Source organism: Panthera tigris, chromosome C2 (assembly GCF_018350195.1).
Source record: "Panthera tigris isolate Pti1 chromosome C2, P.tigris_Pti1_mat1.1, whole genome shotgun sequence".
Classification (NCBI taxonomy): Eukaryota; Metazoa; Chordata; class Mammalia; order Carnivora; family Felidae; genus Panthera; species Panthera tigris.
The window spans coordinates 69,321,524-69,347,850 of NC_056668.1; the positions used below are offsets into that span (position 1 = coordinate 69,321,524).

A 26,327-nucleotide genomic window follows, 5' to 3' on the forward strand; every position below is an offset into this window, starting at 1 on the left:
GGACACATCACGGGGCGCCTGGGTGGCCCAGTTAGTTAAGCGTCTGACTTCAGCTCAGGTCGTGATCTCACGGTCTGTGAGTTCGAGCCCCACGTCGGGCTCTGTGCTGTCAGTTCAGAGCCTGGCGCTTGCTTCGGATTTTGTGTCTCCTTCTCTCTCTGCCCCTCCCCCACTCGTGCTCTGTCTCTATCAAAAAATGAATAAATGTTAAAAAGAAAAGAAAACAAAATATTGTGGGACACGTCAACACAACTTGCCCTAAAGAGACTGACAAACTGTTTCATTACAGATAGGTTTCACTGCTTGATGGAAAGGACAAATGTGTCTTGCTGCATTTCGGAGAGCCCCTAGGAAAACAGGACTGTGACTAAATTGAGAACAGTAATGTGAACACAAGCAAACTCCATTTGCTGTTGATTGATGGATATTTACCAGTTGATGAGTTCTGACTGGGACTCATGCTGATGCATTTGGAGGCACTGGGAGGGAGGGGTGAGCTTCTATCCTTCTAGGTGCCACTTGATGTACCTCCCATTCACTTCATCTACAACACGATGTGTTGTTGAGCACAGAAGTGCAGTAAGCATGGTCTTCACCCGTTTTATTTCCTGTGTTCATCTCTCATAAAATAATATCAAGGGAGGTAGGTGCAGGTGAAGGGCTTGGGTCTCGGGGCAGGCTGGGAGCCAGCTCTGGATGGTATCCTAAGCAGGTGCTGGCCCCTTTGATGAGTTACCAGTTTAGAGGGCCCATTTACATGCGATGTGGCAGAGGTGAGCCATGGGCTTCCCAGAGAAAGACACTTTGTCCAAGCCTAGCATACTAAACACCACAGATGCATGTGGAATGAAAACAAGCTGGAAAAAACCTGCATTGTGGCTGGAACCAGGGAAGAGTTTCTGCTTCTGCAGATGGATCTTAAATTACATTTCCAGAAAGTAAATATGGAGGCCAAGGGTCATTGCACTATGCTGAGCACTGCAGAGATAGGAATTTTTGTATTCTTATTTTTCCTTTCAGTCAAGGAGATGCTCTACCTTGTCCCCTTGGTAAATGAAAATAGTAACTTCAGAGACTTGACTGCCAAAAGAACAAGCCGTTCTTTTCTGTCTCCTACAGATATTTCAGGAGCTGGGATTTGGAATTATGAAACTGGTAGAAAAAAATAAACATGAAAAGATACTGAAATTATTACCATGTAACACCAGAAAAGAAATTTTTCCCACTCTTCCATATTGTCCTTATATAAAACCCTATTTTTTGCCTCTAGAAATGAAGTTCCTTTAGCACGTGTACACTCTCTTTATACTCCTCCTCCCCATATCCGGCAGGTGTGTTGGTGATGATGGTAATGAATTTCTGAAGATATGAGTCAGAGTGATGGGGATGTCTCCCAAAGGGGACTTGTTTTCATGTGACTGTACATTGGGATTGGCAGGCTGCTTGGGTTGTGATCCCCATGGAAGTACATTACCCTTTTGTGACTTATCTGCTGGGAATTTTAGTCCCAACCCCATTGATGGGTGACTCCCTATTTGTGAGCTTCACTGGGTCATAGACTCGAGGATGAGGAGCTGGGGAAAGGATCTGGACGGAACTGAGAAGTTTCAGGGCCAAGTGGTGTCAGGGATCAGAAGGAGGCAAGCAATCCTGAGTTAGGATTTTCTAAAGCTGGTGCACCTGGGTGGCTCAGTCAGTTGAGCATCCGACTCTGGATTTCAGCTCAGGTCTTCATCTCAGGGATCATGAGTTCGAGCCCCACATTGGGCTCCTCACTGACAGTATGGAGCCTGCTTGGAATTCTCTCTCTCCCTCTCTCTGCCCCTCCCCACTTGCTCTCTCTTGAAGGAAATAAATTTTAAAAATTGTTTTTAATTAAAAATAAAAGGATTTTTCTAAAGCTGTGGGTCTGAGCAAGGTTCAAAATTAGAACTAGGTGGACAATTGGAACCAAGAAACAATATAGGTTATAATTTTCATCAAGTTGGAGTTAGATAGCAACCAAGAGGGCATGAATATAAGAAGGCAGAGAGTTGAGAGTTTAAGAGTCAGGAATCAGGAAAGCCATGGGACTAAGGAGCGAGGTCTGTGTTTATCATGTTACATGATGGATGCTCTACGTGCATTATCTCACTTAATCCTCCCAAGGAGCCCCTGAGCAGGTAGCTTATGAGACAGGTACGTATGTAAAGTCCTATTTTACATATGAGAAGAGTGAAGCTTCTGACAGCTTAGATAATTTGCCCATGTTCACAATCCTGACTCAGGACTGGCTCCAGAGCTAGCACACTTTTCATGTGAGGGAATCAAATTCAAGCCACTGGCAGACAAGTAGGCCTGTGATAACTAAGGCAGTCCCCTCACTCTGTGTCAGAGTTTAATGATCCATGCTGAAACACAGATCTGTTTGAGGAAGGCTCCTCCAGTCTGTCTGCTGCTGACGTATAAATAGGAGCACTGGCTTGGTGGAGAGAAAGAGTGTGTGTGTCCACACCTGTGTGGAGAGGTATATGGAAAAAGTAAGGAAGGTGGAGAGGTGGATGGACAAGGAATGAGCCACAGCTTCTGCGTAGTGAGTATTGACTGGAGGCCCCATCACAGGTCAGATGGTTGGCCGCTTATTAATGCTGGGTGACATATCCATAAATGTTGGGAATGCTTGTCAGTGGCTGCCTGGGCTTACTCAGTGCTTTGAATAAGCGGAAGGATGGTGAGCAAACTCTCCTTGTGTGGGCACAACTTTAACATGGTTTTTGTAAATGGATAAGCAGTCAGGACCCATGTGGTACTTCTGGGGTATGTTTATCAGGTGTATTTTCCTGTGTTTTGAGAAACAGTATATGACAGCTAGCATGTGCATTTCTAAGAGTTGCCTTTTTAGGGGACCTAAGCTGTTGATTAATAAAATCGCCACTGCCCAGAGACTCTCGTCAGAACAAACTTGCCATCTAATTATAAATTGCGTCTGACCGGCTAAAAGACTCTGCCTTTGGCAGAAGTTATGGAGAGAGGTTTTGGTTTTTGGGTTTTTTGTTTTTTTTTTTTTTTTTTTTTTGGTTTTGTATTGTATTTCCCAATATGATTGAGAGCCTTGCTTGTGAATATTGTAGGTGTTAGCAAACCCCCAACAGTTCCTACTAGTGCTTTCTTCTCTGGGGATGGACACCCTGAGAACCACCTCTCTGTAACTCCGGCTGATAATAAGCAGCTGATGAAATTCCCAGACAAAGGATCAGATAATCCAAAAGAGGTTGCATGGTTTGAACATCCCAAACAAAGGTTCAATATGACACTGTCTGGTTTCACAGAGGGATGTGTGAAGGCTGGGAGGGTCCTGCTCGCGGCTGTTTCCACATTCAGCTCTCCTCTGCTTATTGAAGGAAATGTCGTCTTTATAGTACTATTTTTATTTGTTTTTACATGTGTTTCAAATCAGGAATCGAGTTAATCTGTGAGAAAGACATCGATCTGGCAGCCCAGGTACAAGAGCTACTGGAGTTTCTCCATGAGAAGCAGCACGAACTGGAGCTCAACGCAGAGCAGACCCATAAGCGGTTAGAGCAGTGCCTCCAGCTGCGGCACCTGCAGGCCGAGGTCAAACAGGTGAGCCTGGCCCCAACACCTTCCTCCCTTGGTCTGGGCTGCCCACCTGGCCGGGCCCTGCTCCTGGTACGGGGTGAGGCATGCAGAGCCACTGGTGTAAACCAAATGCAGAAAACAGGTGAGTTAAGGAGTGGTCATTTAGTTTTGAAAGTGACGCTGCTATCTACCTACTGGATCTAACGACTAGATCTGATGGTGCAAGCCTCAAACTACAGATGTGTTAGTTTTCTCGCCAACAGTCTCCTGAGACTTCCGGAGCTTTCCCAAGTCGACCTCAGTCACTGAACCTATTCTCTTCCTTTCTATCCTCAAGCCTGACACACAGCTCATGTGAAATACAAATCCTTCATCAATAAACATAGTCAGGCTTTCGAGCCAGATTGGTTACCTTGGGGCACCTGTGCGCTTACTGCAACACCTGACACAGAGTTGAGAGTCACTGAGTGGTAGCAGTTCCCATTGTTCTTTTCTTTTTTTTTTTTAATTTTTTTTTTAATGTTTATTTATTTTTGAGACAGGGAGAGACAGAGCATGAACAGGGGAGGGTCAGAGAGAGGGAGACACAGAATCTGAAGCTGGCTCCAGGCTCTGAGCTGTCAGCACAGAGCCTGACTCGGGGCTCGAACTCATGGACCTCGAGATCATAGCCTGAGCCGAAGTCGGCCGCTTAACTGACTGAGCCACTCAGGCGCCCCACCCATTGTTCTTTTCAACATGTGTGTGGTTCTTATAAGAAACTTTTTTGCCATATTAAAGTCAATTTAGAAAAAAAAAAGATTTTTTATCTGTATGAGACATTATACTGAACATTTTACCAAAGGACGCACCCAGACCTCTAGGAACCCCTAGGAAAACATAGTAACCAATGACACATTTTAAAAATATTACATGTTGGGGCACCTGGGTGGCTCAGTCGGTTAAGTGTCCACCTTCAGCTCAGGTCATGATCTCACAGTTTGTGAGTTCGAGCCCCTGCATCAGGCTCTGTGCTGACAGCTCAGAGCCTGCAGCCTGCTTCAGATTCTGTCTCCCTCTTTCTCTGCCCTTCCCACACTTGTGCTCTGTCTCTCTGTCTCTCTCTGTCTCAAAATAAAAAAATAAACATTAAAAAATAGCAAAATTTTAAAGAATTAAACAAAAATATTACATATTTATATTATGAACAGACTAAATTTTAAATATTAGCATAATGAATGGAGATTTTTTTTATTGAGACAAAGTGGGATTGAAGAAATACAAATATAATAGTTCAATTTGTTGAGTGCTGTGTACCATTTACATCTGTCTCTCCATCAATCCTCCAACCGTTCTCCAAAGCAGATATCATTTCCATTTTACAGATGAGGGCCCCGAAGCCTAGAGAGGTCACCAAACAGTGGTCACACTGATGAAAGAGCATGTTACCACCCTCCACTGCTCCAGGAGGGCTTCCTGGCAGGGTGGGCTCCATGGCACTTTTGTGGTTGTTCCCTGTGCTCCACACTCTTTCAAGTAATCCTGACCCCTGCACCCTGTAGGCAGAGCCCCGCCCAACGTATCCTAAGCAGAGAAACATCTTCCTGCCAAACATTTTTTCTTATGTACTGTGGCTGCTACACTGTCGTATTTAACTCTATTAATTTAGTATAGGGGACAAAGACACCTTTTTAATTTAATCATTACTGTTCTTTTATATCCAGAGTATTTCTTGTTAATGCCTAGGTCTTAGCTATTATATTGTTATTTATTATAATGCACAAAATTGTCTTCTGTGCTCTGCTTCTCCCAATCAGTGCTCAGCTAGAGCCTGCATACGCTGTGCTAAAGATCTGTCCTCCATGCAGATGAGATCACTGAGTGCCAAGTAAGGCAGAATCACAGGGCTGCCATCCAGGCTGTTTTCTGTGTAATTACACTGGGACCACTCCTAAATCTCTGGAGAGATGTGTTATTCACAGGAATGTGGTGGAAATCCTAGCAGACCCAGAGCAGTTATGAGTATACAAGTTCTGAAGCTTTTGGTAGTAATGATAGTACTTACTCTTCGTATGAGAAATACTTCCTCATTTATAATCTCAGTTTTTAAAATAAATTTTTTAAACGTTTATTTATTATTGAGAGACAGAGAGAGACAGAGCATGAACACGGGAGGGGCAGAGAGAGGAGGAGACACAGAATCCAAAGCAGGCTCCAGGCTCCGAGCTATCAGCACAGAGCCCAACGCAGGGCTTGAACTCACAAGCCGTGAGATCGTGACCTGAGTCGAAGTCGGATGCTTAACCAACTGAGCCACCCAGGTGCCCCTATAATCTCATTTAGAGAAGAGACCCATGGAGAAAAAGGAGTGTCTGTTTATTTCACAGATGGGGAAACTGAGGCGGCATTGGGTTAGTGCTGCCAGGGCCTGTTGACTGCTTAGCTGAAACTTCAGCCCAGCTTCCTTTATCCACAGTCCCACAGTTTGCCTCTCCTGGGCCTCACTCTTGCCCTCGGGCTCCGGGAGAAATAGGAAGCAGCCCTCCAGCAGAACACAGCCTGGGGGTCTTCCTGGCCTTCACAGCACTACATATTAGAGCACAGGCAGGCACGGCCTGTGCCTGGCACAAGGCGCCTGCCTCATCAACAACACACTCCAACAGGTCATGGGAGTCCTCCGTCGTTCATGCATAGTTGTTCCCATCAGCCGAAGGTGGCGGGAGAGATCATCCAAACAGAGTAACAGGAAAATCATTCCTATTTGACTGTGAAATGAAATACATACTTTTGTTTTGTTCCTGGTTTTTAATTTTATTGTTTGCTCCAACATTAATAATAGAGCTCACACCCTAATTACGTTTTTCTTGACTGGTATGGAAATGGAAATGAATTTTCATCCTCTAAGTATACATCCTGTGTAGAATGGGGAGTTGGGATGATGATAGGTACTTTATCAAATGGGGAAGTGGGATGTCTATATATGAATAATCCAGGCTTGACTAATATCTGGATACATTCCCATTCAGTATTTCGTGAGTTGGAAGACAAAAAATTCTTCTGCAGCAGCAAATGGCTTCTCCCCACCATGGGGAAGATGACACATATGGGATTGTAGTTCAAAACCATACTGGATTGCTTAAGTCAGACTGCAAGAAACCCACGAAGGCCTTCGGGAAGGACAGAGGTCCTGGGAGGTGCCAAGGGATAGCTGCTTAGCTAAGCCACCATGCCTCATTAGGCAGACTTGTTTTCCTTGTCAGCGTAGGGCTCTTTCTTTCGGGAGTCGTCTGATCCAGTTTCAGAGAAGGCATTTGTGTTTGATGGAAGTTGGTGGAGCAGGAAATATTGATTTGAAAGCTGTTGACACTTGGAAAGAGGGAGTTAATTTAGATGTCAGTATTGATCAGTGGAGCTAAATTTAGACACCAGCTTGAGAGTTTCTCTTTTGAATATACTAAAAGAAAAAAAAAAGGAAAGAAAGAAAGAAAAAAAGAAAAAGGACACCTTAACTGAAATGCCATTAATGGGGACGGAAAGGGAGAGACCCACAATGTGCTGTTACACAGCTCTGTTGTTAGAGCTCATAGATGAAAAGTTTAGATTTGGCCATCATAACCTATGGTGTAGTTACACCACAATTATATTAAACGTAAGCTTTGAGGAGAGATGATGCTACAGATGTTAGACTGAAAATTATTTTCAAGTATTGAGAACAAATGAAGTTGTTTAATGCAACCTGTGTTCTTTCTGAGGGATTACATAAGACTCTGTATCTTAGTTAAATGGCCCAAACACCTCCGGAGAAATGTTGACTGCTTAAGGAAAACCACTCCCCTGATTATAGCCCATGGTCCAGGGCCCTAGACCACTCAGATGCCCCCTTTCTTCTAGAAAAGTGGTTGAGATTACTCTGTATCCCACAGCATTCTCTGATTGCTTTCCAGGAAAATTACTACTCTGATAAAGATGACCTCACATTTATTAGATAATCCAAGAAGATTTGAAAAACTTACTCAATGGGCATAAAACTAAGTGAATTTCCATATGTATTACCCCAGAACAGTGCATTTAGCAGAAAATAGGCCAAAATGGATTTGTAAGATGTTGGGGCTCTAAGCTATGGGGAAATAAATCATACTTATTTGTCTACTAAAGGCATTGACTTTCATTACTCCTGTGGACCAAATACTGCCCAAAACTTGCTTATGAACAAAAGGGACATTGAAAACAAAGGAGAAAATATGATCCTGTCAAGAATACTGTGTTCAATTCTGTTCACCACACATAAAGGTAGAAAAGAGTTGGGGTAGACCAAAGGGACAAGTACTGTCCATTTGTTTCAAAATGGAGATAATTAAGAAGACATGGTCACAGTCTATAAAACCAGGAAGGATGATCACATACAATCTCTTAAATTGTGAATTTCTAGAACTAAGAAATGCTGGAAATATGACAGGCTCTGAGTTACCATCTGAGGGGTGGGCAATTTTTCCTGCGGCCAGACTTTCAGAAATGACTGTGCCTTGTGATAAGTCATCAGCAACAGCTGGTCTTAGAGTCAGAGGCCTTGAGGGCATCTTCATAGCTTCATTGTGAATGTGACCTAGAGAACCGTATACAAACAGCTTCCCAGCCTGTGTGGTTACAGGGTACAGCTTGCCCCACTGAGATGGCATCATCATTTGTGGGCATCCACGTCCAGTTAACCAAATCCAGTCTTCTCACTGGAGTTTACCTGAGCTTTCTTAGCCTGAGGAAGCAGTAAATCCCCATTTTCAGTTTGCCATCTCAGCTCTGACTGAGCTGAATTCTTGGCCAGCACCTGAGTCCCTGAACAGTGATATGCCTCTGGTCCCTCATTCTTACCCACCTGACTCTGTCTGGTATCCTGTGGTTTGCAGGGCCTCTGAATTTTGAAAGAAGTATGGAATCCTAAATTCAAAGTGACCCTCAAAGATCATCTAACCTATAGGTAAATCGTTCCCTCAGATAATTGATCAACATAAAATGCTTATGTTTTGGACTACATTTTATGGTTTGCAGAACACTTTTAGGTTACTTCATTTAGTCTTTCTTTGTGACTTAAGCAACCAAAGTGTTACCATTTTGCAAATGAGAAAACTGAGATTCAGAGAGATTAAATGAGGTTTCTGAAATTACACAGGATTAGAAAAACATTTTCTCATTTTTTCTGACAGTATTTCTTCTATTCCCTTGCACTCATTTGGATGCTCATAGAATAAATAACCAATTTTATGAGACAAGAAAATAAAGGACTACAGTAATAGAAAATTATACCAACAAGAGTTGTCACTGATCAGACTACAAAGAATGGTGGTAACAAAACAGCCAAGGGTCCCACATCACATCAGAATTTGCCAGTAAGCTCTACAAATACTGGAACAAAAATTAATAGTCCTAGCCTTTTTTTTTTTCTTCTCATTGTGAGACGGGTAAATGAAGAATCATAGCATTACCTCGCTTTGCTCCAAAACTAAACATCACCACCTCTACCATCGGCAGGTTTTACATCTTATCAGCCCTGATGTAGAAAGGAAAGGTACTATTATGTTAATTTTGTGGATGAGAAAACTGAGGGTTTTGTGGTTTTTCCAGGTAGTAAAAAATGCCAGGTGTTCTGACTGCAGACTTTGTGTTTTTTCTTCACTATCCCAGTCCTACTTCGAGGACTGACTCGGGTATAAGAATCAGTCCCACCCCTGAACCTAAGCCATGGATATAAACATGCATTTTTATCTTCCTAAAATCAAAATTCCCACTCTGGTGACCTGACATGCCTTTATAAACAGCATTTGGAAGATCAAAATGAGTAAGAATATCAAGGATATGGCATGACTTAATGAACGACGCAGAGACTGGAGCCTATAATATCTAAATGGAAACCTAGTTAATGGAGATCCCCATCACCACGGCTATAACTGATGTTTCCAGTTGGCTGAAACTAGAAGGTAACATATGCCAGCAAGACTCAGGAGGCCCAGAGGGAGTCAAATTGCCCCTCAAACGTTGATTTGTGATGCACACAGAGTAAATGTTTCTCTGACACCCTCCAATGAATCTTGAACTAAGCAAAATGCAATGAAGCATGGCAGAAGGACTTGCATAGTTCAAAAGTATATATTGTGAGTTCCATTTTCCAAAGAGCTGAAGCTTTTGGCCACGCAATCCATGTATGCATGTACCCAAACTCACAGGCGGCTTTAGGAAATCATTAGCACCTCTAGCCAGCCAGCCACAGTACCCCACTGGCATCAGACATTTCCCACATACACACTCTGAGCAGTATTCCTGCGACTAATTGCTTTACAGATTTGGCATCTCATCCACAATCTGCCAGACTGGCCATGAGTTAGCATCTCAATCAAAATAGCCCAGCTTCCACAGGATTTTTGCCCTAGTGTTATCCATGTACAATATGTCATCAGTCATTTTCTGCCCAAGGAGGAAATTTGAGAACTGCCTATGAGGATTGTGGAATAGGAGAGCCCAGGCTTAGTATTTTTCTAACTATTGAGCATGAAGAAGTTGAGAGGGGGAAAAAAGTCTGCAAAAATCTGAAACAGATTGTGGTATCTTCTCCTTTGCCTTAAAGTAACAGATGGATGATATGTACTGATCTTTAAATTTCAGAAGAATCTTTATTTCCTCTCCAAGCGGGCTCTTAGACTCCCTAATAAAGAAAGTATTTGGCAATTTTCTGGTGACAAGACGCAAGGTAGATTTTTAAGGCCTGATTCTTCCAGTGTGATGATTTGCACTTGACTCGATCTTAGCTGGAGAATTGCCACATGTCCATTTCACCTAGGACTGTCTAGACAGTGTCAGCTGTTTCTCCTTCTATTCTAATATTCCATAACTGAATTCTCTTTCTCCAGTACTAATTAAGGTCACCTAGAAATTTTACTTAGCCTAGCCATTGCCTCTAGATAATATAAATCAATTATAACTTCCTCTCCCCCTGCCTTTTTTTTTTTTTTAATGATCCAGTGTATGGATTATTTATGCTGTTTTACTTGTTTTCTTTCTCCCTCCTCTTTCCTTTGGGTCATTGACCTGTCAAAGCTCAGACTTGTCTACTTTTAACTATTTTGCAAGGCATAAGAGGTTGGACCCACTTGTTCAGGTGTGATTTGGGTATTGTCTATACAATAGATAATTATTCCCTTCTTCAAAAACATTACTGCATACTCACCACCTGCAAGGCACTGTGCTAGGCACTGTGTGAGACAAAGCATGACACGTATATTGCCCTAGTTTACATTTGGGGGGACAGAGTATGGTGGGATGTTGAACTTCAGAAGTGTACATACAATACAATCAGATAATGTTTAAGTGGGTGAGGAAATTGGGACAGAGGGGTAATAAGGGTAGAGTAGAATAAATGTATCGAAGAATGAGGTTGATACTTATAATAAGAACCTTATGGCACATGGTGCCAGGTAAGATTGCAGAGATGAGCATTATCCAGAGCCTTCCTGTCCTCTCTCCAAGTGTGGTCAGAAAATAGCAGGGTCTGACTGAAGGACCAGTCAGAGAAAGCAAGAGCTCTGGGGACGTTGCAAAGGCCATTCACCTGTGTTCTTCTCCTGACTCCCTAGGTCCTGGGATGGATCCGCAATGGGGAGTCAATGCTTAATGCCAGCCTGGTCAATGCCAGCTCTTTGTCTGAAGCAGAGCAGCTGCAGAGGGAACACGAGCAGTTCCAACTGGCAATCGAGGTAACACCCAAATCTGACTACACTGTCCTCCCTTCCCCATTCTGCTCTGCACTTCAGGCAAGATGATTCCTCAAGATGTGGGCATTTCTTTAGGTAGTGAAGCCTTAACTCTTTCTGGTTAAATGGTCCAGGTAGCTCCCTATTATGCAGGAATTGATGGAGAAGCAAATGCAAGGGTTCATTACCCCCAAGGAGTCCTAGTATGAGAAGACAAGTATTCACACCACAAATGTGCATCTTGATTACCCATTGGTACCTTTCACCTTAAGGCCCGGGTACACTGAGCTTTTTGTACAACATGGACTATACACCATGTGAGACTGGTAAAGCCAAAAGGTTAGAAGTCCGTTTGAAGATCACTCAGAATTGAAGATAGACAAGTACAAAAGTCATTTATACATTAGTATTCCATTTTAAAACCTTTGATTCCTAGGTAATATTTAGATTTTCTTGTCAGATTCTGCCTCTTACCAAGAACAATGAGCACTGGAGCAGGTTGCACCAGATAGTTTGCTTCACTGAGAGTAGCTGTTTGATAAGTCACGTTTCAAGAATAAACTGAAACCAGAAGTTCACCAGCCAAGACTTGTCTTAAAGACTATTTTAAAATAAAATTTCCTCTTACAACAATCTGATATAAATTTTTTCATCTTGCTTTAAATAATACCTTTAATTATCCTTTCTACTAGAACATTCTCCTTCCCAAAGAGAATTGAGCTGATTGCCTTAGAGTGGTGTGGGGGAAAGAGTAGGAAATGGGACATGGGAACTATATTAAAAATAAGTTCAGCACCAACGGGAACAGAGAGAAACCTTGAAAGACATCCATTACTTATGGTTCAGTATAAACGTCAACCCACTTTTGAGTGAATAAGAAATGCAAAGGTGTTATCATTTACTAAAAAAAATGATTGTTAATGAGAATTTTACACAATAATGATAAAATTTTAGCTGTTCATGCCCATACTTATATCTTTAATACAGTAATCATAGCCTGCTATCTTCGTAGGAACCAGTACTAGTCCTAGTTTACTGTCTGGGATTTGAGATTTTAAAATAGGCTATATATTGCACACACAGTGTGGGCAAATCATTTGCTAAGGAGGAACTAAGGAGAGAAGAGAGGTTTTATTATCATCAGCTGCCTCTTTCCCTTTTACTGGCATGCCCAAATATGAAAGTTGTTAAGACCTATTCACTGTCAAGGAAAAATCAGGATTGGGGTTACAATTGAAAATCAGGCACACAGTGGTCAAAGCCCCATAGAGAGTCAGCATGAAGGGAACAGAGGTTGGGCAGACTAGGGGCATGGCATGGAGCTGTGAGAATGCTAGACAGAGAGAAGACCACTGTTGGCCACACCTCCTCCTTGTTTATCTCAGCTGTGAAGGTTTACCTGCCCTATCAGGTAATTAAATTCCCTGTTCCATAAGCAAATGTTGGGCAAGTAAAACCAAGTGTCATGACGTACTTGAGCATTTCAGTGAGCTAGTGGAAAACTGGGTAAATGCATCAGCTCTGCTAGTGAAGTGACTAAATCCCACGACCTGCATATGCAGTATGTATTAATTTGCAATGGTGCTGTCGCACTCTTACAGAATAGAAGCTCACTAAGCATGTAGGTTTCTTAATTACATGGGTGCAACTTGATCAAATATTCTTGGAATTGATATTGAGATATAGGCCCCTGTGGAGTATATGTCTATGGTCTGAAGAGGAGATAGCAGAGCAGATAGGATTTCTGGAAGATCGTGGGAGTGGAGGGTAGGCAGGGTCTGTCGCATAGTTAACATAATGAACTTCCAATTTGCTCCTTCTCCAGGGAGCCTGTGCTTCTCCCTAAACGTGTTGGTTTAGACCATGTTCTGCATCAAGGGGAAAATATGCCAAGGAAGATTGAAGCAGTTTGAAAGGGGATCTGACTAGCCTGGTTTGGCTTGGCCCACTTTGATGGTATTACTGAGGCCTTTCCAAGTAATGGCTGATAGAGAACATAATTTGACTTCTTGGACCCTGAGAAAAAATCCTATGTTCCAGAAGGGAAAACAAAATATATTTGGGTAGGATGATCATATAATTTATTGTTAAAACTGAGACACTTCTGAGAGGGAAGAAGGGAATTATTACTAATTAAGCTAGAAAAAATAGGCATATACTAACACTATCATGGGCAGACTAGAATGTCTGCTTACCGTAGCCTGGGTGGATTTATGGGTTTTAAGGTTTTGGTCTCCCCGAAGAAGGCCAGAGTTTTTACTGGAAGTACCTGGGTTTCAGGAAAACAGAACAGTTAAGAACAGAGACCAGAACAAAGCACGAATAAAGCAAGATTTATCAACAGACCCAAGTTATTGTTTGTTAGTATGCAAAATGTTGTGGCTGATGGGGTTTCAAGAGCTGTGAATATCATAGAGATAAGCTCGATTTTGAAATCTATTTTATTTGAAATCCTCTTATGCATTTTAAGTATGAGCATTATGGCAGAAAAAGTAGTTAAAACTGGGTAATAAATTCAATTGATTTGGTTCAATTTTCTTCCATGTACTCCTATTTTACATCATATATTAACATCCTTGGTAATCCATGTCTTAAAGATATAATATTCAATAGGATTACATAGTAGAGAGTAGAAGTACATGCAAAATAATGACTCAGGCGTATCAAAGCAAGATTATGTCGTGTGCATAAGAGTTTGTCATTTTGGAAATTAAAGGGGATGGAGTTCCAAGGACTATCAGATATAATGAGTTTCATAATAAGGAAGAGGATTTATTACATAGCCTAAATTATAGGACAATTAGAGTTATTCCTTCACTCTCAGAGAAAAAGACATAATGATGGGATTTTGATGACAATTACATGCTGATTTCATATATTGAGAAGCCAGTTAATTATCATAATCACTAATGTTCATTTGGTGAACCCTTCCTCCGAGTGAAGCACTGTAGATGCCATTCTAATTGCTAGAGATAAAACAGTCTGGTGTGATATGGTGGGAATGAACATAGGAATAGTCAAACCTGAATCTTATTCCTGGTCTCATCACTTCCTTGGCTGTACATTTTTGGGAAAGTCATTCAACCGGCCTGAGCCTCATTTTTTTTTTTTTATTTGTAAAATAGGAATAATAATACCCACCTTATAGTGGTGTCGTAAGAAAGAACAAATATACGTAAGCACAGTGCTTGGTACAGCATATACCCTTGGATAAATGACAGTTATTAAAGTGATTTTTAAAGCAGTCATTGCTTTGAGAGTTTCACAGTCTAAGTAAGGAGAATCAGCCAAATATTAGATGATTCAGAAGAGAGTAGTTTTTAGTGAGTCCAGCTGTCCAAAAAGATTTTTGTATTCAGTTAAAAAAATTCATTTTAATATAGTTAACATACAGTGTTATATTAGTTTCAGATGTACAATATAGTGATTCAACAGTTCTAAACATTACCCAGTGTTCATGATGATAAGTGTACTCTTAATCCCCATCACCTATTTTACCCATTCCCCACTGACCTCCCCTGTGGTTAGGATCTTCCTATCCAACCATCTTCCCCAGAAGTCCCCAAAAGACATTTTTTAAGTTTACTCATTTATTTTGAGAGTGAGAGAGAGTGAGAGTGGAGGAGGAGCAGAGAGGGAGGGAGAGAGAGAGAATCCCAAGCAGGTTCTGCACTGTCAGCACAGAGCCAGATGCAGGGCTCGAACTCACAAACCATGAGCCACCCAGGCACACCCCCTCCCCCCCCAAAACAGCTCAGATTTGAGCTGAGTCTCAAAGTACTACTGGACCATAAGTGGGAGAGAATAAGGGATGCTCATTAAAAGGCAGGAAGAATGAAGGTAGCGAAAATTAAAAAGTGCATAGTGTGTTTTCAGAGGGTTTTTGTAAGGAGGTAGTAGATGATAGTGTTACAGACTACATTGGGAGGAGACTTTAATGACATCTTTTAAGTTTGGACTTAATTTCACAGCAGTAGGGGAACCACTGAAGGCTTTTGAGTTGAGAGAAGGGAATGAATGATATTATAGCATCAAATTAGAGTTTCAGAGCCGGAAGAACATTAGAAGTCACTTCATCCAAGAACTTCCTATTACAGGAAATCAAATTTATCTCTATGAAATGTGAAGGATGGGTTTGATGGATTAGAAATGGAAGGCAAGGAGACTAGCACTGGAACCACCACAGCAGTCTAAGCATGATGTGGGCTAGACCAGTCAAGGATGTTGTTCCTTGAGGAACAAGTCAAGGATGATGTCACTATTGGAACCCCAGGCGACAACAAGGAGGGCAGATGGTAGACTGCTGTTGGAAGATGCTTTCAGAGGAAGGAGTTTCATTTTAGATGCGGAACTTGAGAAGATCTCTAGGAGGAAGGTGGTGGCTCTGGCAGGGCAGTCAAGCCGTTTGCATTCACTGGCGAGCATTCCTCCTCTCCCCAGGAAGACCATTCATTTCTTTTACTAAGAATGCATCTTTGTAAGTGGCTAACATGGGGCAGGCAGCTAGATCAACTGAACCAGTGCTGCTGACCTGGAGTGAGAAGCGTGACAGGCAGCTCAAGACAATTAAAGATGAGGGTCAGATGTAGGGCGAGAGATGGATACTGAGAGTCATCTACAAAGAGGAAATAATAGCAGCCATGGGAATAAATAAGAGCTCTGCAGAAGTGAAGGAAAACCGAGAATGCACTTTGGGATACCCCTCTATTTAGGAGACAGGAAAAGAAAATGGTGCCGATAAGTAAAACAGAGAAAGAAGTCGGGGATTTATAAAGGATCATTTCTGCCCCTTAGTTTACTCTTTCTAGCCATGTTCAGCATTTAGGAACTCAAATTCTGATGTGGTCATCATGACTGAGGGCTGATTTAGTGGCAAAGCAAGGGAATAAAGGAGTCTAGGTTGCTGGAGGCTGTCGTGCTAACATAGCTCACACTGAGTACAGATTTCAGAACAGGGAAGGGAAGCCAGGAGATGGTTGACAGACTAGGGAAAATCAACAGGACTATGCAAACTGCCCTCTGGGATGAGGGTGAAGGGGAAGCAGTGGTGTAGAGGAGAAAAGGAGGGAGGTTGTACTCACACAGGGAGTGCTGAATGGATCAGCTCTTGGGGACTGTCCTTGCACAGCTGCCCAAGAAGAAGGGCAGAAGTAGTTCTGGAGTACATTACTGGGCTGCTAGCTGTCCCTTTTTACTGGAAGCTGAGCTATACTTTCTTAAACATGCAGAAGCCAAATTACCACTATGCCATTGAGTTGAAATCATCCCAATGGCTGAGGTTGCAATAATATTAGCTCTTTGAAGTCCTCTTTCATCCACATCCGTACTTTATTTTAGTAAGTTTTAATCCCTTTTGGCTCTCTCTGCCACCCTGTCCTCCAGCCTGGTCTCCCTACCTCCTACAGTTAATATGAATCAGAGAATGCAGACCACATTTAGCCTGAATAAGAAAATAAACCTTCCATGATATGTATATATTATCCTAAATGCAAACATAAGTAATGTAATAATGTAAGGATTACACATTGAGCTAAATTATCTACTACACTGCTCTGTTCCCTTGGTGAGGTAGCGAAGTGATGGTGAGATGCTACTCTTAGGCTTTATTAACCTGCCAAATTTATTCCTTCTCCTGGAGTCCTTTTCAACTAATTATTAATGTTTAAAATAATTGCATTGTTGGCTGAGCTTTGTATTATATGGAGATTTTTTTTCTTATGTGCTATGTTTATTTGATCTGTAAAATGGGACTACAGCAGTAACTTCCTTTGAAAACTCACTACAGTGAACAATTTTATGATGAGATTTGAAAAGAAAAATTCACTAGTGTATGAACCAATCAGGGAGCAGATATATACACAACTGTTATTTTTCTACCACAGAAACTGAGATGTTTTTAGAACCAGTGATACAAGTAGGAGAGTGGGGGTGGGGGGTGGGCAGGAGCCAGGGTCCTGAGCATTCAGTTAATGAAAATGCATGATGTTCTTTTTTTTTTTAAATACGCTTTAAAAACAGTGATATATTAATCGTCATGACAAAATGTTTGAATCTACCATTTAAAGCTCTTTAACTTTTCTGCATCTTTCCACTCACGCCTCACTCCACCCCCTCCTGTACCACGCCTGGGTCGTTCCCACGGACCTCTCTCTCCTCCCCTTGTGCCCAGTCCCTCTTTCATGCCACTTCCTTGCAGAAGACGCACCAGAGCGCCCTGCAGGTACAGCAGAAAGCTGAGGCTCTGCTCCAGGCCGGCCACTATGATGCCGATGCCATCCGGGAATGTGCCGAGAAGGTGGCCCTCCACTGGCAGCAGCTCATGCTGAAGATGGAAGACCGGCTAAAACTAGTCAATGCCTCTGTGGCATTTTATAAAACTTCTGAACAGGTGAGGGAAGGGCTGCAGGGTGTGAGGGACTGATGTTGATGGAGGGCTTTTTGTTCCCCTCGTACTGCAAATCTGCAGTATCTCCCTTAACAAGAAGCTAGTCTTCTCAGTACTAACCTTTGAGAGTAGAAAAATGATGTGGAAATACTACAGTTAGCTTCCTTATAACATTTTCTTTAGAGAAGTGAGCCATGTGACTTGCTTCTTATGAATTTCTCAAACTCATCAGACGTAGATGTTAAGGGACAAATTGGGTGTGCACTGAATACTAGATTTGAGGGGTGTATGGGTCAGCTATTGCCACAATAATGCTACCCCACAACTCAGTGGCATAAAACAATAAGCATTTTGTTTTTAAGTATTTGAGTTCAGCTGATCTTGGCTAAGCTTGCCAGACTGGGCTCCCGGCTGTAGATTTGGTCTAGATCTGCTGTCATGTCTGTCATCCTCCTTGACCAGCAGCTATTTGAGGCACATTTATGGTGAAAAGCAAGAGTGCAAGAGCCCAAAATCTACTGTGCAGTTGCATCTCAAGTCTCTGCTTGTGTTACATGCTCTAACATCCTTTTGGCCGAAACAAGTCACGGGGCCAAGCCAACATCAATGAGGCAGGGAAGTATATGCCTCCTATGAAGGTCAGGAAGGTAGAGTGACCGTGATCTAATCTGCCACAGTCAGGCACTATGCCTGAAAAACAGTCAGCACTTTCACTCGTGGGGCTCTCAGTCTGATGGAGGAAACAGTTCTCTGTCATTGGTGGACCATGAGCCTAACTGGTAGGATGGTGCTGCCATGGGAGAAAAGGCAGGAGATACATACAGCAGGACATTAAAGATGTGGACCCTTTACTGTCCCATCTGTACAGCAATATGCTGTAGGATTACATACAGCATATTGTAGGGCTGTAGGGCCGAGAGGATTTTTAAATGATTCAGGTGCTTTTAAGGGAATTCTTTTCATGAAGTAGAGGTTTAAAACACAGTAATTTTGGGACACCTGGGTGGCTTAGTCATTTGAGTATCCAACTCGTGATTTGGGCTCAGGTCATGATCCCAGGCGCCGTGGGATCGAGCCTCACATCAGGCTCTGTGCTGAGTCTGGAGCCTGCTTGGGATTCTCTCTCTCCATCTCTCTCTGCCCCTCCCTCACTCGTTCTTTTTCTCTCTCTCTCAATAATAATTTTAAAAAAACAGAAGTAATTTTATTTAATGTAAAATACTTTCCTCATTTGAATTGCTCCCTGGTAGAAATCAATCAGAAATGTTCTCCTCTGGGTGACTTACAGGGGCCATGAGAAAGTCTGTCTTGAAGCAAATATGACATGCCTGTCAGAGGGCCCAGTAGCCAGTGTTCCAGTCTCCACACCTTTTCTCACTTCTCCTTTCTGTTGGAGTAATGATGCCTTTGATGGTCACAGAATTGGGAGCAGCTGAGTAGGATGGTTTATAGATGCAACACAATCCCAATCAAATCCCAGAAGGCTTTTTAAAAAAAAAAAAAAAAGATAATGCTGATTGTAAGATTTATGTGGAAATACAAAGAATCAAGAATAGCCAAACAATCTTGAAAAGAAAAAAAAAAAGTTGGAGGAGTTACACTACTTGATTTTAAGACTTACTCTAAAGCCACAATGATCAAGACAGAATGATGTTGGCGTAAGAATAGACACAATGAAACAGAATGATGATTCCAGAAGGAGACCCACAAATATACAGTCAGTTGATTTTGACAAAACAATTCAAAAATAAAGGAAAGAATGATGCTGGACAACTAAATATAGGTTTCCCCTGCTATCTGAATGTAGAGCGTTCCTATGAAAACTTTTGTAAGCTGAAGTCAGATGTAAAGCAAAAAAGCAGTGACCACTAATTTACATGGGAAAAATTTTTGAACATTCCCAGACCCAAAAGTAACCTCTTGTAGGCCCTTGTGAAACGTTAGGGACACATCTTGCTAACGGACGCACAGAATAAGTCAAGATAAAGCACAGATGCTCACAGACACAGTTCGGAGCTGTGGCAGCTGGATGCTGAGAGGCTGAGTATAGTTCCTGGAGAAGGAGGCTGGGGACCACCCTCACTACTTGGGTGCATGCTGCCTCTGTGACAGTTTCCCGCAGAACAAATGCTGAACACTGTGTTTTACTTTTCACCTTTTTTCATAAAACCGAAAATCCTCGTATTTCTTTCAGTTAGCAAAAACAGGTACTAACATAGGTCTTTCATAAACGTGAAGTGGTGTTGTGAGCTTGTGAAAAGCAGGAAATACCTGTACCCAGATTTTTTTTTTTTAAATGAGGTTTAATCCCCGTCTAGTATCATACACCACTTTTAGTTTTTAATGGACCACGATGCTGAAGGGGACAAAGCCCTACATTAAGGAGTCAATTTGCCTTTGACCTTGCCAAAGGTTACCTTACCGCTCTGGATTTGTTTCTTTACCTGTTAAATTAAAGGACTTATGCTTGCTAATCTTTTCATTTCCTCTAGCTCCCAAATTGATTTTTAGTTCAGTATTATCATGGGACAGGCCTTAAGTACTCGTAAAGTTTTTTGCATGTCTGTAATCCGTTTTCTCTCAAGACATGGGCCTTCCTACACATATTCACGCCTTGCATGAGGAGAGGTGTGTGGTGCCAGAGGAGGCAGGATTCAGGGACAGGCCTTCTCATGACATGGGGAGCATGTTGGCCATGAGGGTGATTTGCCTGGAACATTTTTCAGCTCAGTTCATCACTCAGTAAACATCCTGTCTAGTACCACACTCTTCATCCAAAGGGATGGCCTTCTCAGGCAAAGGGGACCCAGGATGGTTGTAGCTGTTCTCCCTGCTGCCATAGCCAAGCTTTCAAAGCCTAGTAAAAGAAAGTATAGGAATACAGGTTTCTATTTCCTGCACCCTTCCCTAGGCCCTGACACAAGGCTGCCCTAGGTCCCCTTCTGTTGCACCCAACCTGACTTCCATCCAAGTGCCATTTGCAACACTTTTGCTTTTAGAGTATGGCCTCTTAGCACTTTGAGAACCAGTATCTTTTAAGTTAACCTAGATTTGTTATCCTCTGAAGGAAATGCACATTTTCTAATAGAAGACCTGAAGTTGTCATTGCCTTATGATGGTAGCTCAAGACATTTTTGCTGGGATATGTTTGCCAAGGAGGAGGAAAGAAATCATTCACTTAGGACCCATAAATCCCTCAACACAGCCACTTCCTCCTTTATTTCTGTTTGGGGCTACTTCCTGTAGGGCAAGTACAGATGGTTGGGCAATCCTAGTATCTTCTCTAAACTTCGTTTTCCTGCTCTGCCATATTCACAGAGTCCTCAAGAGGTTCCAGCAATAGAATGAACATACACAAAACACTTTGAACCCCCCTCCCCCACAAATTACTAGTCTTTCTTCCTTTCTTACTCTGTATACTCTCCCTAAGTGATGTCATCAACCCCATAGCTTCAGCCTTCAGCCAACGACTGTCAGAAGATGACTCCAAGTCGCCCAAACTCCACTGCATCCTGGACTTCTCTTAGATGTCCCAGGGGCACTGCATGTTCTAAATCTACAAATGGAACTTCAAAAGGAACATGTCACCTGTGCAGGGTTCTGTCAGCTGAAGCTTCTCAGAAAATCCTTCCTGACCGAGTAATCTACAGAGCCTTTCCTCCTTGGTTCATTAGGTCTGTAGTGTCCTAGAGAGTTTAGAGCAAGAATACCGGAGAGATGAGGACTGGTGTGGTGGACGAGACAAACTGGGACCAGCAGCAGAGATGGACCACGTCATCCCACTCATCAGTAAACATTTGGAACAAAAGGAGGCCTTTCTTAAGGTGAGAGCACATTGTCATCCACAGTGTGAGACATCAGCCTTGCTCCTTGGTCTCCATTCTCTCTGACTCTGTCACACACGCACAGGCATCATATGAGCTTTCCATCCCCCTGTTTTCCTCATTTCTTATCTAAAGGGAGGTATTTGTAGAGACGATAAAAGAAGATACTGGCTGGTTAGCCTGAAAGGTTGAAAAGTTACACTTCAAATATTATTTCTCTCAGCACTTTCTAGATGACTAGGCAGTTATATACCATTAGTACAGGTGCCATGTTCGAATATCATGACATCCCGTTGATGTTGTTAATTGAGAAAAATACATAGTTTCACCCAGTGATGTTTGGTTTATAAAAATATTTTTAATTGAAATATATAAGCCCAGGGGCACCTGGTCGTCTCAGTCAGTAGAGCATGCGACTCTCGCTTTTGGGGTTGTGAGTTTGAACCTCCACATTGAGCACAGAGATTACTTAAAAAAATTTAAAAAGAAAGAAATATATAAGCCCAGATTAAATCAGTATTAAAATAAATATTTTATAAATGGATGATGCAAAATTTAGGGCAAGAATTAAATAAATTTAGACACCTTATTTATCAATCTAACAATTATCAGTAACCAATGGATATAACACCACTTATTTATTCTGTTGCGTGAAGAGAGAAATACCTCAGTTTGTTTGTTTTGGTTTTTAATAGAGCCCTGGTTTCTCAGGGAGGAAGCACAGTCCTGCTCTGAGCAGGCTTTCAGCTGGTGTGGAAAGTCCTAGTAAGCCTCTTTCCTCTAGCCTTTGATCTTCTCTCTGCCAGAGTCATCTGTGTCAAAAATTATCTAAAGGCTCTGTTTACTCTCAAATTTCTTGCTTTCATGTTCTGCTTCCTTTCAGGTTTCTGAAAGTACAAAGAGAATTTTTATACTCTGACATGTTGCTACTGCTTTTCTATAATTCTATAATTAACTGACTTTCTTTTATTAGGGATTTTCTATACTTGACCACCTCTTTGAGTTTTACTTTTTTCTCTCTCCCTTTCTCTCTTTTTAAGATAGCTTCTCCCTGCACTCCTCCTATCAGGCACTTGCACCTGCACTCAATCAGAACCCTTAGTAATCAGCTCTTACTAATAAGATTAAATAAAAAGTCTTCTATACCAGGCCTAAGAGATTTTAAAAGTCTTTTCTAGTATAAAACAAAGTTTAAAACAATAATTTAAGTGGAACATATTAAAGAATTTTAGAAGAGGCATAAAGATATTACTTCATAAAATTACATGTTTCTTTTGAAGCCTGAAAGAAAAAAATGTTTTCCATATGTGCCTAAAATCATAGGTGAGAAACTCCCTATTGCTGTGGGAATCAAATGCCCAATGGCAGACACTGAGTTCTCCATTTATGTGTATTAGTTGATCTATGTTGGAAACTTTAGCTTTGGACCACCATCCAGCTGTTAAATTCATGGACTTCATGGTGGATAGACTCATCAACAGTCTTTTACCAGAGCTCCCAGAAACAATTGTTATTAATGCAAAATTTAAAATAATTTTTTACAGCATAATTTGTGGATTCAGTTGCTAAATGTAAAAAGGTGTAAAAATTTGACAGTTTTGTTTAGAGATAATATTGAAAACTGTAGATTAAAAATTAGTGGACTAGCATGTATCATAATCCCCCTTATCCATGGGGGATATGTTCCAAGACTCCCAGTGGATGCCTGAACTTATATATACTATGCTTTTTCCTATGTGTGTATACCTATGATAACGTTTAATTTATAAATTAGGCACAGTAAGAGTTGAACAACGATAACTGATAATAAATAGAACAACTGTAACAATATGCAATAATAAAAGTTATGCGAGTGTGGTCTTTCAAAATACCTCATTGGACTGTACTCATCCTTCTTGTGATGCTGTGAGATGATAAAATGCCTACAAGATGAGATGAAGTGAGGTGGATGACGTCGGCACTGTGAAGTAGCGATAGGCTACATCACATCAGGAGGAGGACCACCTGCTTCTGGACCGCAGTTGACTGCGGGTAACTGACACTGCAGAGATGGAAACTGTGGATAAGGGGCCCTGCTGCATTACTTCTGCAACAGAAGAAGACCTCAAGAAATTCAGAAATTCTTTGGCCTTGAGAGAAACTAGGAATAATCTGTCAGTAGTCCTAGATTCTAGCCCTGACATGCTTCATGATTCCTGCCCACTTGGGGCCTGGGTCTCCTCCATGGGGACAAGGAGAATGTGACCTGTCCTCTGCCATGCACAGCTAGCACGAATTGTCAAGAGGGTGGTGTAATGGCTCTTAGTCCTGTGTGTAGATCCTTATTTCCCAGCAGTAGGATATTAGTGTCACTGAGGTGGACGTGGATTTTATGGACAAATAAGTTTTTTTTAATGTAATTTCCATTTGGATATGGAATGTATGGTTAATAGGTTTGTTTACCAAATTTGCTTTCTCAAGTCTACACTAATGTTAAAGTGACTTACCCCAGTGGTCATGTAAGAGGCATTCTGGTGGCAGAGGAAAACCAGCCTGAGGCAGTAACTATGACATTATTAACACTGAATCAACATATAGGGAGTCAAGGGATGGCTGATTTCTGATTTTGAGCTGGGATGGAAAGGGGAGAAGCCCAGGGAGTGATTCTTTCTTCCACAAAAGGGTGAGCCTCCTGCATTGGGATTGGAGTATCTGTGAACCAGAAGTGGCCTCCAGGGCTCTGCTTACCCAGAGCTCCAGAAACCTCACCACCAGCACCCCTTTTCCATTGTCTGAGACCCCATGCACCTGCTGGGGTCCTCACACCTTTGTCTCTCTCAGGCCTGTACCCTGGCGCGGCGGAACGCTGAAGTGTTTCTCAAGTACATCCACAGGAACAACGTCAGCATGCCCAGTGCCGCCAGCCACACGCGGGGACCTGAGCAGCAAGTGAAAGGTCAGTGTGGGGGCTTCCAGCCATGAGCCACATCGGCAGTACTGACCGGAGGCTGTGTACCTGGTCTTTATGCAATCTCAGATTTCCTGATTCTTCTCCTTGGATAAGAAAAATGTTGACGTGAGATGGCATGGGCAGTGGTGATTCCTGGGCAATTTTTAAACATGCATCAGGATTTGGAATGGAAAAATGAAGATGTAATTTCCCCGGCACTTTTTCAGTTATCTTGATCTAGAGCAACACTTAATTTTATGAAGTAAAAGAAATGGTCTGTATCTACACCGTTTGTATAGTAGCCACTAGTCACATGGGCTACTGAGCCCTTGAAATGTGGCAAATACAACTGAGGAACTAAATTTTTCCTTTTATTGAATATTAATTAACTTAAATGTAAATATCCAGATGTGGCTAACATATATTGAAGAGCACAAGACTAGGGTATCTTACAGCCCAGAAACAAGACACAGACTGAGAAGCATAAAACCAAATTCTAATCCTGGCGTTATGACTTACCATGTAAGCTTTTATAATTTCAGTTTCTTATTTTATTTATTTATTTATTTATTTATTTATTTATTTATTTATTTATATTTTTAATTTTGAGAGAGAATGCGAGTGAGCTCGGGGCAGAGAGAGAGAGAGAGAGAGAGAATCCCAAAGTGGGGCTCAAGCTCACCCGATGCAGGGCTTGAGCTCACCAAACGTGAGACCATGACCTGAGCCGAAGTTGGATGCTTGACCGACTGAGCCACCCCAGAGCCCCGTTTTCATACTTTAAAATGGAAGGTGTCTGAATTCTGGTTCCTCAAAACGTGGTCCCCAGACCAGCAGCACTGGTATCACCTGGAGACATGTGAGAAGCACAGACTCTCAGGCCCTGCCTAGACCTGCTGAGTGAGAAGCTTCGTTTTGACAAGAGCTCTTCCACCCCAACCAAGCAGATGATTTGTGTGCACATAAAATTTAGATAACTACTGGTCTAGATAATCTTTAATATCTCTCTGAAGTCTATATATCTACAATTGTATGAACAAATCAGTAACCTTCAATAATTGCTAATCAGGTGACCACTTTCAGCTTAAATGATTATCATTGGTATCACTGATGCTGGGCCATGCAGAAATTGGCCTTCGAGTGAAGAATTTAACAAGTGTCATCTCATCTTGACACAGCAGAAGACTGCAAGTCTGGAGACCCAGGCTAGGGAGGGAGCTGAAACTGACCTGGAGTGAGGGGTGGGGACAGGCTGAGAGCTGAGAAGTGGGTGGCACTGATCTGCCATAGGAAGGGCCTCCCTCCCTGCTCAGAGAGCTTGAGAGGTGGGAAGATCAGAGGCCACTGGGAAGAATTACACTTAGGAATAAAATTTGCTGCAGAGAAGAAGGAAGCAGGGTTCCTTTTCCAGATATGCTCCCTGTTTGAGGTCAGGGGACCCGTGGGTGGCTGGCATTATGTCACTCTGTCCTTCGTGCACATTGCAGTGCTGGCAGCAGTCCAGGTGAGGCCAACTGCCTGCTGAGAGAGCACGTGCCTCCCCCTACACCTCACTGTACCAGGAGTGGCAGGCACCCAGAAAGACCAGAGTATGCTGCACCTTCATAAGGGTGAGGGAAGGTTGTTGTGTCCATAGGAAAGCTTTCCAGAAAGGGGAGAAATGAAATCTGAAACTCTAGGATTTTTGCCTGATCAGGGTTGATTCTCTTAACCACCGCAGAAGATTCTGCAGTGAGCAAAACAAGGATTAGGAGGCCAAAAGATTAAAATAAACACAGGTTCTTACTTGTCTTTGCCCAATTGAAGCTTCCACCTAAGCAGGGACCTACAATTTCTCCAATACCTATTTCCTTTCCACCTGCTACCTGGACCCAAGGCCAGGACCACTTATTTTA

The 26,327-nt window shown here is 42.2% G+C and overlaps 1 protein-coding gene across 6 annotated transcripts in view; it reads left to right on the top strand.

Moving 5' to 3' along the window:
* KALRN (kalirin RhoGEF kinase) overlaps positions 1-26,327 on the top strand; it is a 520,685-nt gene that overhangs the window by 234,663 nt on the left and 259,695 nt on the right. For 4 of the 6 annotated variants that reach the window (XM_042998400.1, XM_042998401.1, XM_042998403.1 and 1 more), the window contains exons 15-19: positions 3,437-3,603; positions 11,178-11,297; positions 17,491-17,682; positions 21,354-21,503; positions 24,324-24,438. In XM_042998400.1, the coding sequence (XP_042854334.1) occupies positions 3,437-3,603; positions 11,178-11,297; positions 17,491-17,682; positions 21,354-21,503; positions 24,324-24,438 (744 nt within the window). Of the gene's footprint in view, positions 1-3,436; positions 3,604-11,177; positions 11,298-17,463; positions 17,683-21,353; positions 21,504-24,323; positions 24,439-26,327 lie in introns of all 6 variants that reach the window. The other 2 variants (XM_015544797.2, XM_042998402.1) reach the window with 1 other exon arrangement.